Source organism: Diceros bicornis, chromosome 28 (assembly GCF_020826845.1).
Source record: "Diceros bicornis minor isolate mBicDic1 chromosome 28, mDicBic1.mat.cur, whole genome shotgun sequence".
In the NCBI taxonomy this organism is placed as follows: Eukaryota; Metazoa; Chordata; class Mammalia; order Perissodactyla; family Rhinocerotidae; genus Diceros; species Diceros bicornis.
The window spans coordinates 36371984-36384383 of NC_080767.1; the positions used below are offsets into that span (position 1 = coordinate 36371984).

Below are 12400 nucleotides of genomic sequence, written 5' to 3' on the forward strand. Positions count from 1 at the left end.
CTGCGGAGCGAACGGCGAGGAGCGGAGGCCGCGGAGGCGCGTTGGTCTCTCAGCAGCACCCCACACCCTCCAGCCCGACGCACCCACGGCCCTCACCCTCCAGGAGCCGGTGAGAGCGGGAGCGGGGGAGCTCGGGGCGGGAGCGGGCCCCCAGGGCGGGCGGCCCCCGGGCGGGGAGCCGGGCGGCCCCCGGGGCGGGGCGGGGCCGGCGCGCGGACAGGTGAGCCGGGCGGGCGTCGCAGCACCCTCGGTCGGGCGGGAGCCGGGCGAGCCGGCCGCGACCGGCTTGTGGCGCGTGGGCTGCGGACGAGCCGCCTGGCGAGTCTGGGCGCCGGCCGCTGGAATGTCATTGACGGGGCGGAGGGGGAGCGAGGCCGCCGGCTCCCTCCCCGCCCCCTCCCCGAGTCCGGCCCCATCCGGCTGCGGCAGGTGGGGCGGGGGCTCCCTGGTCGGATCGTCACCTTCCCCCTCCCTGCAGAGCGCTCCCCCCACCGCCCCCAGTCCCTTCCCTCGTGGGGAGCGACTTCTGCAGCTCCTTTGCCCCAATCCCCCCAAGCAATGCCGGCCCAACCCTTGAAGGAGGAAGAACCGACCTCAGAGTAAAGGGCTCTTTGACCTTATTCTTATCCTGTATGGCGAGTCTTGGCCTTCTCTTTTAGACGCAGAACGGTCCGAGACTGGCCATCATCTCCTTTTCTTACCTTGTAATAAACATTTCTTTCTTACCCAGTTGTGATTCGCTTGTAAATTATAGGTAGATGCGGCGCTTGCTTTGTATGAGACCTAAATCAAATAACTTAATAGCTCCGAGGTTGTTTTTTTTTCCCCCCCGAGACTGGGTCTTTCGAGTCGAGGGCGGTATATTTGTCAAAAATTCTACAGCCATCCCGGTGTGGAATGATAGAAGCAGCCTTTTGTTTGAAAGCCATCCCTGCGAATTTGATTAGATGCTTCCCCAAGAAAATTGCCTTTAAAAGTCCCTTTGATGTACTGAAATAAAATATCTTAAATAAGGGGCTTGTTAAGGTTAAGGGTTGCATATATTTTAAATTAAAAGCCTGAATAGCACAGAAAGCGGTTTTGAGATGATATTTGGATTGCTGCAGCACCTTGTCAAATCTGTTTTATATAATAGATCCTAAAATATGTAGGCCCTTTGTTCTGTCTTCATCGTGGTATTTTAGAAAAACTTACCATCATGGCTGTTAGGGAAGAATAGAAGAGAGAACATATGAAGTATTTTCATAACGTGTGGAGAAATTGCGTCGTCATGGCAATTGGACTTGAGTAAATCAGAATGTATCAAAGATGGAAGGATGGGGGTGTCTTGCAGCCAGGAAACAGCAAACCTTCAGAATAGCAGTGGGAACACTTGGCTGTACGAAGCCGTTGAGCCAAGATTCCACCTCCTTAAACTAGTCATTTATTTTTCCCTTTGCTTGCAGCTAGTGTCTTAGATTTTGAAAGGTCAAATTGAAGTCAAAGTTTAAAAAATGTGCTGCAGGAAAAAAAAAGCGCTGCAGAATGGCCTCCGTGCAGGAAATTAACAATAAGCCTTTTTTAGTAACTGGGCCAATAATTACTCAAAGGGACCCTCAAAGTGTGTTAGTTGTTATCCAGGGACCTAGATGGAGAGAGGAGACTTGAAAGGAGGATTTGCTTTGTGCTGGACAGGTGTGAAGCCATTCCTAATGTAAACCATCAGCCTGATAACATTCTCTGATACGCTTTTGGTCTCAGCGGTGAGTTTTGTAGTAATCTAATAATTGGAGAAATCCGATCTGTCACAGGCTCTAATATGAGCTTGTCAAGCAATCTGATGAACAGGTGTAGGTGGAGAGAGCTGTTTTTTAAGTATATCTTTTGGTTCCCTGCATTAGAATTTTCTCTACTTTTCCTTACCTGCCTCCATCGCAAAGGGAGGGGCCGGCTGCACATCCTGAGAAGTGGAAATCAGGAATAGTCCACAGTCCTGGCATTGCTGAACCTGCATTAAGGACAGTGGGCACCAGGCCGGCCTTGTAATCAATCCTCCCTGGGCTATTCGAGGACTCCGCTGGTTCTGCAGGCGGGTCTGCTACAGCTGTGATCAGAGTAGGTAGAAAAATGCGACGCCCTGGTGGCAAATGCTGACTCGAGGCATGCAGAGGAGGGACGCAGAGCTGATCACTTGGGGGCCAGTGGACTGGAGCAGCTGCTGTGCTGGTTACCTCCCTTCCACCTTTTTTGCATATTCCTCTTGTACCGGTTTTGAACAGGAAATAGTATTTTGTAAAGGAAATGTACCAGTAAACTAGGCCCAAGTCAGATCTTTGTAGCTTGAGTTAATTCTTGTTTCTGATGATTTCATGAAATCATGCTATTTTATTACTGAATGGAAGGGGGGTTTAGGAATCATCTAGTCCCAGGAGTCTCAGTTTATCGGAATATGGGTCGAGGGAGGGCATGTTTATCATTAAAAAGTGTATTCAGTATTATTACTTTATTTGAAAAGTGGGGAAACTGAGACCCAAAAGAGGATATGACTTGGCCAAAGCCGCACATCTTTTAGATAGGAACTGCTAAGACCAGAGAATCTTGGTTCTCTTTCCACATTTTAAATCCCCAGTGGGGGGGCCGGCCCGGTGGCACAAGTGGTGAAGTGCCCGGGGTTCGCCAGTTCGGATCCTGGGCGTGCACAGACGCACCGCTTGTCAAGCCATGCTGTGGCGGCGTCCCATATAAAGTGGAGGAAGATGGGCACGGATGTTAGCCCAGGGCCAGTCTTCCTCACAAAAATAAAAAATAAAATAAATCCCTGGTGGGATTTAGAAGCTCCATAGAATAAGACAGGCGTCGGGAAAACATCTGAAATTTGATATTTACCTGTATTCGATGTGTTTAAAGGTCTGCTTTCTTCATTTTGAAATTATTCTGTTCAGTTTGGCCTCAGAAGCTTGTCGTCTTGCTCTCCCCCTGTCTTTAGCCTCCACATTCCTCCATCATGTTGTCATCGTTTCGTAAGCGCAGAGTCCAGGTATTTGACCGGCATGCAGGAAACGTGTTGGCTTTTCGGGTTTGCCTGGCTTGCAGTGAAGACACATTTGTGTCAAAGAGGTTGAATGATCCAAAGAGAGGGGGAAAAAACTCTGCCTGCATGATCTTTCTGCTAAGCAAATTGGTTAGGGTTTGGATTTTGTTGGGTTTTTTTGGTGTTACATGAACAGAAGTCATAGTAAATTTATTCTAAAATTTCCAAAGCCTCCTGTTTTTTACCTTCCTCTCTTTAAGGCATGAATATATTAATTTTTTATCACCCTACTGATGTTTTGCATGTAGTGTTTGCTGATTTTTTATTGATGGTTACTTAGTTCTTAAGAACCAAGGGACTAAACAGATTATCTTATAGATATTTGGAAAAAAGTAATCTGAAAACGTAATAAAAAATAGTATTTTTACATTTGACAAATATTGTAAACTTGGGTTTGTTCCCTGTTCCCAGTGACTTATTTTTTTCTGCCGCAATCCTTGGAATGGAATGGAGCTTGCATTTTCTTGATTTAAAAAAAAGCTCACTATATATCTGTTATATTTGTGTACAGTTTTTGAGTGTTTGCTAAATTGGACCTTTTTCAAAAAGAAAAATGCTTAAAATTAGTGTCTTGATATCCAATAAGGAGAAATATAAACTTCGCAAATTTCTAGTGATTATGGGTGATAAATCCAAGGCAAGCCCTTTTATAAATCAGACTGGTTAATTATTTCAACGAGATTTATAAAAATGGGCCACATTATAACCTTTTCCTGTTTTGAATCTCAGAAACAATATTCTTCTCTTAAATACCTCTCATCTGAATTTACAAGTTAAAAGGTAAGTAGCAGCAACATAGTATTTTGGGAAGCATTCAGAAGTAAGTTTCCTCAGTGTTGCTCTGCTTTTCTGGGTTTTGATGCAATGCATTATGACTGTTGCTTTTTTTAAGCTAAGTCCCTGCTCACCTCTGCAGAATCGTGCTAACGGGTTGAAATGAATTAATCAATTTGAAGGCTGACGTTCGGGTCCACAATCCTGGTTGGAATGCGGTTTAAGCAAAAATATTTGTTGTTTTTCTTCATGGTTAAAACTCTTGATTTATGTATTATTTACCTCTCTGCTTACCATCAAATCTGCTACTAAAATATGCAGCTAAGCTGGTTTTGAGTTAATTTGTTTGATCTGAGAATTAATTGTTACGGGTGCTAACCAATTTTTTGGTGGTTTGTTGTCAGAGGAAGACCTTCCACATCTGTGGATGTAGTTCTTTTGCTTTGCAAATGTAAAAATTTGGTAATAGGTTGGCTTTCTAAGCCGTGGAAAAAAACGGCATTGTCGGTTCTGCACCTTTGGGCTCTGACTAAGCAACAAAAACAAAACTGATGAATGGTTTCTATGACCTTCTGCTTTGGGTGATGTTTGTGAATTTTTCCATAGAGCCAAATGATCTGTTCATCCTGTTACTCTCTAAAATCCCTTTCCTTGCAAAACAATCTATCTGTTGAAATCGGAATTCATTTTGTAGTTTTCCAAATGCCTCTTACATCCAGCAGATTCAGCTTGCTGAAAGGAAGGCAGTCCCAATGCTTCGTCTTAAATAGTGACTCCTTTCATCTTCGCTACAATTTTATTCTCTTCTGGGGTTCCATGGAGAAATGATGATTGCTGAATTCTTCCACTCTCCAAGATCTTTGCGAGGGTGTCCTAAACCACTCACTGCAGGAGCCAATTGCAGAGTTGAAAGCATTTGACCTTTGGTTTGAAAATGTTTGTATCTGCAGTCTTTTCTGTTGCTTAACACAGTGTCATTCCCACCCACTGCCTGTCCCCGCCTCCAAAGACAGATATATCCCCTTGCACTGTGGGGCATATAGCTTCTGTAGATTAGGTGAAGGCATTTAAAAATTCCCTAAATACCAAGAAGTGCCTCAAACAGCTGTCTCTTGGCATTAGTCAAGAACACAAAGATATCAGTTAATGTCCAGCCTCTTTTGTAGGAATCCATTTTCAGTTGATAACATGTATAAGTTTGTGTTGGATATGAGAAGTCATTCTCAGGCATGTTATATATTTGGATTAAACTAGAACTTTCTAACCAAGATTCATATCTTTAGAGCCCCCTCTTTCTTCCCAGGGATGTGGCAGTTTTGTAAGAACGCTGACAAGTTCTTTTTGTTTATTACAGTAGAGGACATAGTTGTAATTCCTGTTTTATCCCCCTGAGATCAATCCACATTACTTGCTGAATGGTGCAGCTCACGTTGTGACTGCTGCGTTGTAGCATTTATAAATATCCTGCATCTTCAGTCTTCTCTAATAATATTTGCAAAAATATGACCTTTGTCTTCGGTTACCTTAAACAGGAAGGTGTTCTTAAACATACAGTCATGTGGCCCATAATGACGTTTTGGTGAACGACAGTGGTCCCATAAGATTAGTGCCCTATAGCCTAGGTGTGTAGTGGGCTATCCCATCTAGGTTTGTGTGATGTTCACACAATGACGAAATCGCCTAACAGTGCATTTCTCCGAATGTAACCCTGTCGTTAAGCGAAGCATGACTACAAAGAATACATTTAGCACTTCCTTTCCCCTCCTTCAGTCTCCCAATACATAGACTTGATTGGCAAAATCAGAGTTGATTGGCTGCTTTGAGATAAGCAGTCAGTTGATTGCACTCCCAGGAAGTCAGCTTCTTTGTAGTTTTTAGGCAGTTATTGGGCTAGATAGGTAGGCTGGTAAGGTTGGAGATTGTTTTTTAATGGCGCAGGTCCTGAGTTCTTCCTTTCTAGCTCACAAAAGGCGTTAATCCCATTAAGGCTGGGAGCAGCCGGGAACCTTCTCTGTGGAGTCCGCCTTATCAGTCAGCTGCATATTTCAGAGCAAGGGTGGGGTTCTTGCAGCCTGCAGCCTAAGTCATGGAGGGAATGTGGTACACACAACACAGGCAGAGTCCAGGGAATTCCACTAACTCTCACATAGTTTGGGTGAGAGATTGTAGCACCTTTGGGTGGCAGTAGTTCTTGGTGATATGAAATTTTTTCCTGTGTTTAATATAGTCTATGGAAATGAACATTTTAGAAGCAAAAAGAAACTGGAACTTGTATGGATAAACTAGAGACAGCTCCCTATCTGGTTAAAGGGGTGGAGGGATCTCTTATTAACCTACAATCTTAGGCTCCGGTAATCACACAAGTGAAAATTCTGGATGCAGACAGCAGTGGGAGAGCATTGATGACTTTCAGAGCCCCAGCTCCCCAGAGGCAGCCAGTTGTGGCTTGGCAGAGCTCCCACCTACTGACGTCAGCTGATCTACTGCAGGAAAGAAAAGTCCATTATTGCCTGACCAAAGCACTTGGTATAGAATTGACTCGTTCTACTTCACTGGGGTGACAAAGAGAGCCTTTTAGGTTGGTTAATTTCTGCAGGGCCTCGCTGGACTGTCTCCCTGGATTGGTAGGGGCAGATCAGCACGCTGGATCCAAGTGGGGGAACCTGCTCAGGTGGAACCTCTGCAGTGTTATATGGAGGATTCTTTTTCTCATCACAAAGGGCGGCTCCCCACTGTGATTGCTTAAAAATTTCCATAGCAGCTAAAGGATTTTAGAAATGCAGTGCATCCTGTGATATGAGGAGGCAGGACAAACACCATAGACAATCTGGAGACTTAGACATCTTTCAGGAACTCATGTGCAGTGTAGTTACTGTTTCATACATAACTATACCTTCCTTGGAAAATTTCTGTACAAGAAAATTTTTTAAGCAAGCAAATCAGACACATAATTTCCTGCTATTTTTCCATCTTAACTGTTTTCCAAGGGATGAGAACCAAGGAAGTATATAAATTATTCTTAATCCTAATTGTTTACTAATTTAAGACTCAATCTTAAACAAAATTTTTATTTTTTTAATGATTAACATCTCCTCCTCTCCCTTTTTTCACTTCCAAAGTGGAGATGAAAAAGATAAGAGGTAGAGAAAGAAAATAATAAATAACTGAGCAGCTGTCAATAAAGAGTATGTCAGCTCCAGTCATGTTAAGAATCACCAGGGGGCTGGCCTGGTGGCGCAGGTGGTTAAGTGTGTGCGCTCCGCTGCGGCGGCCCGGGGTTCGCCGGTTCAGATCCCAGGCGCGCACTGATGCACTGCTTGTCAAGCCATGCTGTGGCGGTGTCCCATGTAAAGTGGAGGAAGATGGAGATGCATGTTAGCCCAGGGCCAGTCTTCCTCAGCAAAAAGAGGAGGATTGGCAGATGTTAGCACAGGGCTGATCTCCTCACACACACACACAGAAAAAGAATCACCAGTGCGGGGCCGGCCCCGTGGTGTATCGGTTAAGTGCACGCGCACCGGTGTACCGCTTGTCAGGCCATGCTGTGGCGGCGTCCCATATAAAGTGGAGGAAGACAGGCACGGATGTTAGCTCAGGGCCAGTCTTCCTCAGCAAAAAGAAGAGGATTGGTGTGGATGTTAGCTCAGGGCTGATCTTCCTCACAAAAAAAAAAAAAAATCACCAGTGCTGCCATGCTAGTCTGGGAGCCAGGCGTCCCGAGTCACCCCAGGCTCCACGACTTGCTTATTAGACATGTCTCCTGAAGGACAGCACTTTGTCTATTTCCAAGTTCAGAATATAATTGACTCTCTAATATGTGCCAAGTTAGAGTAAAAGGTCTTTTTTGTAGTTCCTTAGAAACTCTCAGTTCCCTAAAGAATTTCTAAAAATGGCAGGGAGAAAACAAGTTACATGGCAGAATGTGATGGTGCTCTAAGAGGACCCTGGAGGGAGTGATGACTTCTAATTCAGGACTTCGGAGAGGACGAGGTAGATGCTGTAGACTTTGAGGGGTTTGTATGGTATTAAATGGTAGAGTTGGATGCGGGAGAGACGAGAACATTCCTACCACAGGGAACTTTTTGAGCTGGGAAATGGACCCTGCCCAGGGCCTGTGACTCGGGGTCAGTGAGGGAGATTGATGGGAGATAAGCTGGAGCAGACAATGCAAGTGAATGAGTGAAGTCATGAGTACATTCTAGTAAGTGTGGCTGGTGATGGTAGTGATCCTCGTCCAGATCTTCATCAGAAATGGGCCTTCTCCAAAAGAGGCTGATGCACTTAGGGCAGCAGTGTAAACCAGAGCTGCCTTGTTGTCATGAAGTATCTGCTCTGAACAGACATTCAGTTTTTCAAGCTCACCCTCAGTTTTTGGTTTTAAGGACTCTCTTGAAGCCCGTTTTAAGAATAGGAAATATTTTTTTCAGATAGCTATCTATTAGTGATACAAAGCTGCCTTCTTGAGCTTTATTTCCTTGAGGTTCCACCCTACCAGAGTGAAAAGAGTAGCTAATTTCTCAGAATACACTGCCATTGATCAATCCAAGATTAGTAATCCAGACTTGTTCATGAGGTTGACACCTTGTCATGTAGCTTCAGTCAGCACATTCTTTGTTTGCTGTTCTTGTCACGAGTCTAGCTTTTACCTGGCTCGAATTCCAGCTTGACAATATGGCAAGTGAAACTTGGGTAGACAGATTATCCAGCTCTCTCCCCACCCTTTACAAATGGATTCAGGGCTGCTGCATCACAGCTACAGCACTCAGCACGGGCTTGATCATTTATTCAGCCAACAGGTCTTAATGACCCGTGTGCTAGAAATCAGGGATACAGAGATGAGGTTGCTCAGTCTAATTCCACCATGGGATGTATATACGAGTGCTTTGTAAATCTAGAGAAGTGTGATTAAATCTGAGCAGGAGGGATGGAGGGAGCATTGAGTACAGCTTAGTAAAGAGACGAGGTCCTGCAGTTTACTCATTTCAGCTGGGTGTTGAGATATAAACAGGAGTTGTCTGGGCAGAGGGGAGACAGAACATTCTAGGCAAAGGAAGCATGTGCAGATGGCTTGAAGTCTTTAAAGAGAATCATGTGTATTAGAGAAGAAAGAATATTTCTATATGCCAAGAGGGTAGGGGGCATAGGTGAGATATGATACCAGTCAGGTATGTTGGGCCAGGTCAAGGAAGGTCTGGCTAGAGAAGTGGATTCTTTCCTCTCTCAGAGGAAGCCATAAAAGGTTTTAAAGCACAGGAGTGACATGGCAAAGAATACGTTTTTCTTTATAGTAAAATCAATCAATCAGACTTTATGGGAAAACAGTAATACAACAAAATAACTGGTTAATAGGTGGAGAATAATTGGAAAGAATGGTGGTATGGCTAAAATCACCTCGTGCTCTGTCCCCTAGGAAGATAGTCTCCTCACACAAAGGTGGTCCTCAGAGTGGGTCAGGTGCAGACAACACTTTCCCGCCCCCTCTTGGAGCTGCTTTAATCCCTACAGAGCTAGAATAGAAACCTTGACCTGCCCAGACCTCGCTAGTGTTGTTTACCTCACAGCTGGATGGTGGTGGGGGGCTCGCTCACTGACCTCCGTGCCTACTCCTTAGCCTGCTTATCCTTTCCCATTACCTGGGCCAGGTGAACAGGCTGATGGGAAGGGCTCTCAGATATTTTCCAGATAAAACAATTTTTCTACTTCGTATAAATTACGGAACAAGAGCTGGAGGAGACCAGAAAGCTTATCTGGTCTGCTGCTTTACGAAATCTCAGAACCTTCTCTGTGGAATGTAATTTTAAAGTTGGAAAGGTCTTGAGACCATCTCATTTTCACTTGCCATTCTTAGTCCCTCTAGGAAATGGAGGCACAGAGCAGGAAGGTGGCTCACGCAAGGTCACACATTACTGACATGTAGAAGCTCTTTGTCATTGATCTGTACCTGTTTCTTTCTGTGGTCCTTCTTTGGTTAGATAATAAAATGGCTTGTTCCTGATAAGAGCAAGTAGCATATTCTGAATTTCTCCCATAAATAGGTCAGGTTTTCCTTTTGACATTAAAATTTAGTGAAACTGCCCAGAAATCTGAAGGTTTACAGTTGGGGCAGATTGAGGGCTATGGGGAAAGTGCCACCTACCCAGTTAGCCTGCATTTGTGGTTGACTTGAAATTCTTGCTGAACTTATGCAGTCTGCTTGCTTTCCAGAGTAACAGGTAGGAGTAAAGTAGGATAAATCTTTCCCCACACTTTTTTTTTTTTTTTAAGATACATGGTGATTTTCTTTTAATTTTGTGCATTCAGATGAAAGTAAGCTTGTTCATTGCCCAGGCCCTCTTTTAGCCTGAAGAAGACTTGTAGGATTGACATTTTGGAGTTACTGAGAAATCAGCTACTTTGACTGGGCATATTCTATTGGTTATTGATGTTAAGGACCAGTTATTTTATAATTATTCCCTTTTCTTCACTGAGATCTGGAAAAATAGAAAAACTGACTTCAGTAAGAGTGAATTCTTTTTTTTTTTTCTTTCATTTTATTTATTTATTTATTTTTTTGTGAGAAAGATCAGCCCTGAGCTAACATCCATGCCAATCCCCCTCTTTTTTTGCTGAGAAAGACAGGCCCTGAGCTAAAATTTATTGCCAATCCTCCTCCTTTTTTTCCCTTTTTCTCCCCAAAGCTCCAGTAGATGGTTGTATGTCATAGTTGCACATCCTTCTTAGTTGCTATATGTGGGACGTCGCCTCAGCCTTGCCGGACAAGCGGTGCGTTGGTGCGCGCCTGGGATCCGAAGCTGGGCCGCCAGTAGCGGAGCACGCGCACTTAACCGCTAAACCATGGGGCCGGCCCCCAAGAGTGAATTCTTTTTAATCTCCACACAGTGAAATGCACAGACCAGATGAAAGGATTTTTGAATGGATTTCTCAATGATTCTTTGAGTACCAAAGTTGGCATTTCCTTTGAATTCTCAAAGCTCTTGTAGAAGTGACAGTATAAACCATGGTTCTCCCTTTCATATTTTTCGCTTGGTTTTGTTGCCGTGTTGGTTAGGCATCCTCTGAGGGACCCAGGTAGGCAAGTGTTGCAGGGGAGTGGATAGACATTGTTTACAAAGGAGTAGGATCTAGGCTTCATTGTTGGATTCTGAGAAGGGGCTACCTTCTCAGTTTGTCTGTCTGCTAGGGCTGTCTGCTAATTCTTTCCTTCAGAGACGCTAATTCCATTATATCTATTTTGGTGTCTTGTGGTGCTTATCTCAGGACATTCTCTCTTTTCAGAAAATGGACCCAAGTGGGGTCAAGGTGCTGGAAACAGCAGAGGACATCCAGGAGAGGCGGCAGCAGGTCCTAGACAGATACCACCGTTTCAAGGAGCTCTCAACCCTCAGGCGCCAGAAGCTGGAAGATTCCTATCGATTCCAGTTTTTCCAAAGAGATGCTGAGGAGCTGGAGAAATGGATTCAGGAGAAACTTCAGATTGCATCTGATGAAAATTATAAAGACCCAACCAACCTGCAGGTACGTCTGATCTCCCTGAGATTCCTGCCAAAATTCAAGAGCTCAAATGTTTTTGCCCAAAAATTATACAAAGAAAGTCATTTAATTGTGACCTTAAGAGATTGGGTAGCAAGAAGAATGTAGATCAGACATAAGAAAGGACTCACTATTCTGAAAAGCCCTTAGTGTGTGTATGAGTGAGGGTGAATGTGGAATCTTGCAGGTTTTAATTTATCTTTTCTGGATGCTTTAAGCTGATGGTTCTCAAACCACTGTCTTGTAACCAGTGGTGATCCTTCAGCATTTTTCAGAGAAGGTGTGGGTTGATTTCCTGAAATATGTGTTTTTGAGAAAGACGTGCTAACAGTGTTGTTGCTGGTGAAAATTTATGGTTGAGTCTCTTTCAGCAACTCATTGGTAAGTCTTATCAAAAGCAAAGCCTTTAAAAATCATTGAATTGTACACGTAAGTTAATTTTATGGTGTAAATTATACCTCAATAAAGCTGTTTTTGAAAAAAGACAAAGCCTTTCATCTATTGATTTTGGTGAAAGACTTTTTTTAGCAAGTGGAGCAGTAGTGGGGCCCATGGTTCTTTGACTACACCAGTCATCTAAGAAGAAAAAAAGGTGAATGCTGGTCTAGGTACAATCCCTGCCTGGCAGGCCCCTTCCCAGCTCTATACTTGATTAAAAAGGGGTATTGAGAAATAGAATGTATCGAATCAAATCAAAGAGTGTGGCTTCTAAAGCAAGCTGAAGGAAGTGTCATATATGAGTGAATGTGGGTGTATATTCAAGGGTAAACACTGCATGCTAAGAAAACTGTCAGTATGGTTCTATATTTCTAGAAAGGATTAGATGTCCACTTAGAGGCTAATTTCCTGGTAGACAGTAAAATTAGGATATTTTGTAGCATCTTGCTATCTGTAAAGTTGGTGGTCCTCAATGGCCGAGCTTTCAGAGGGCCAGTATAGATGCAGTCTGAGTCTTTGAGTAGCTGAGCAGATAGAGGGATGGGTGGGATGCTGAGTGACGTGTCCATAATGAGAGGGAGTGGGGTC

The 12400-nt window shown here is 44.0% G+C and overlaps 1 protein-coding gene across 7 annotated transcripts in view; it reads left to right on the forward strand.

Annotated features, from left to right (window-relative positions):
• Window positions 1–12400, forward strand: part of SPTAN1 (spectrin alpha, non-erythrocytic 1) — a 62466-nt gene continuing 50066 nt past the window's right edge. For all 7 annotated transcript variants that reach the window (XM_058524197.1, XM_058524191.1, XM_058524193.1 and 4 more), the window contains exons 1-2: window positions 1–109; window positions 11120–11359. In XM_058524197.1, the coding sequence (XP_058380180.1) occupies window positions 11123–11359 (237 nt within the window). In that variant the 5' untranslated portion in view covers window positions 1–109; window positions 11120–11122. The remainder of the gene's footprint in view (window positions 110–11119; window positions 11360–12400) is intronic.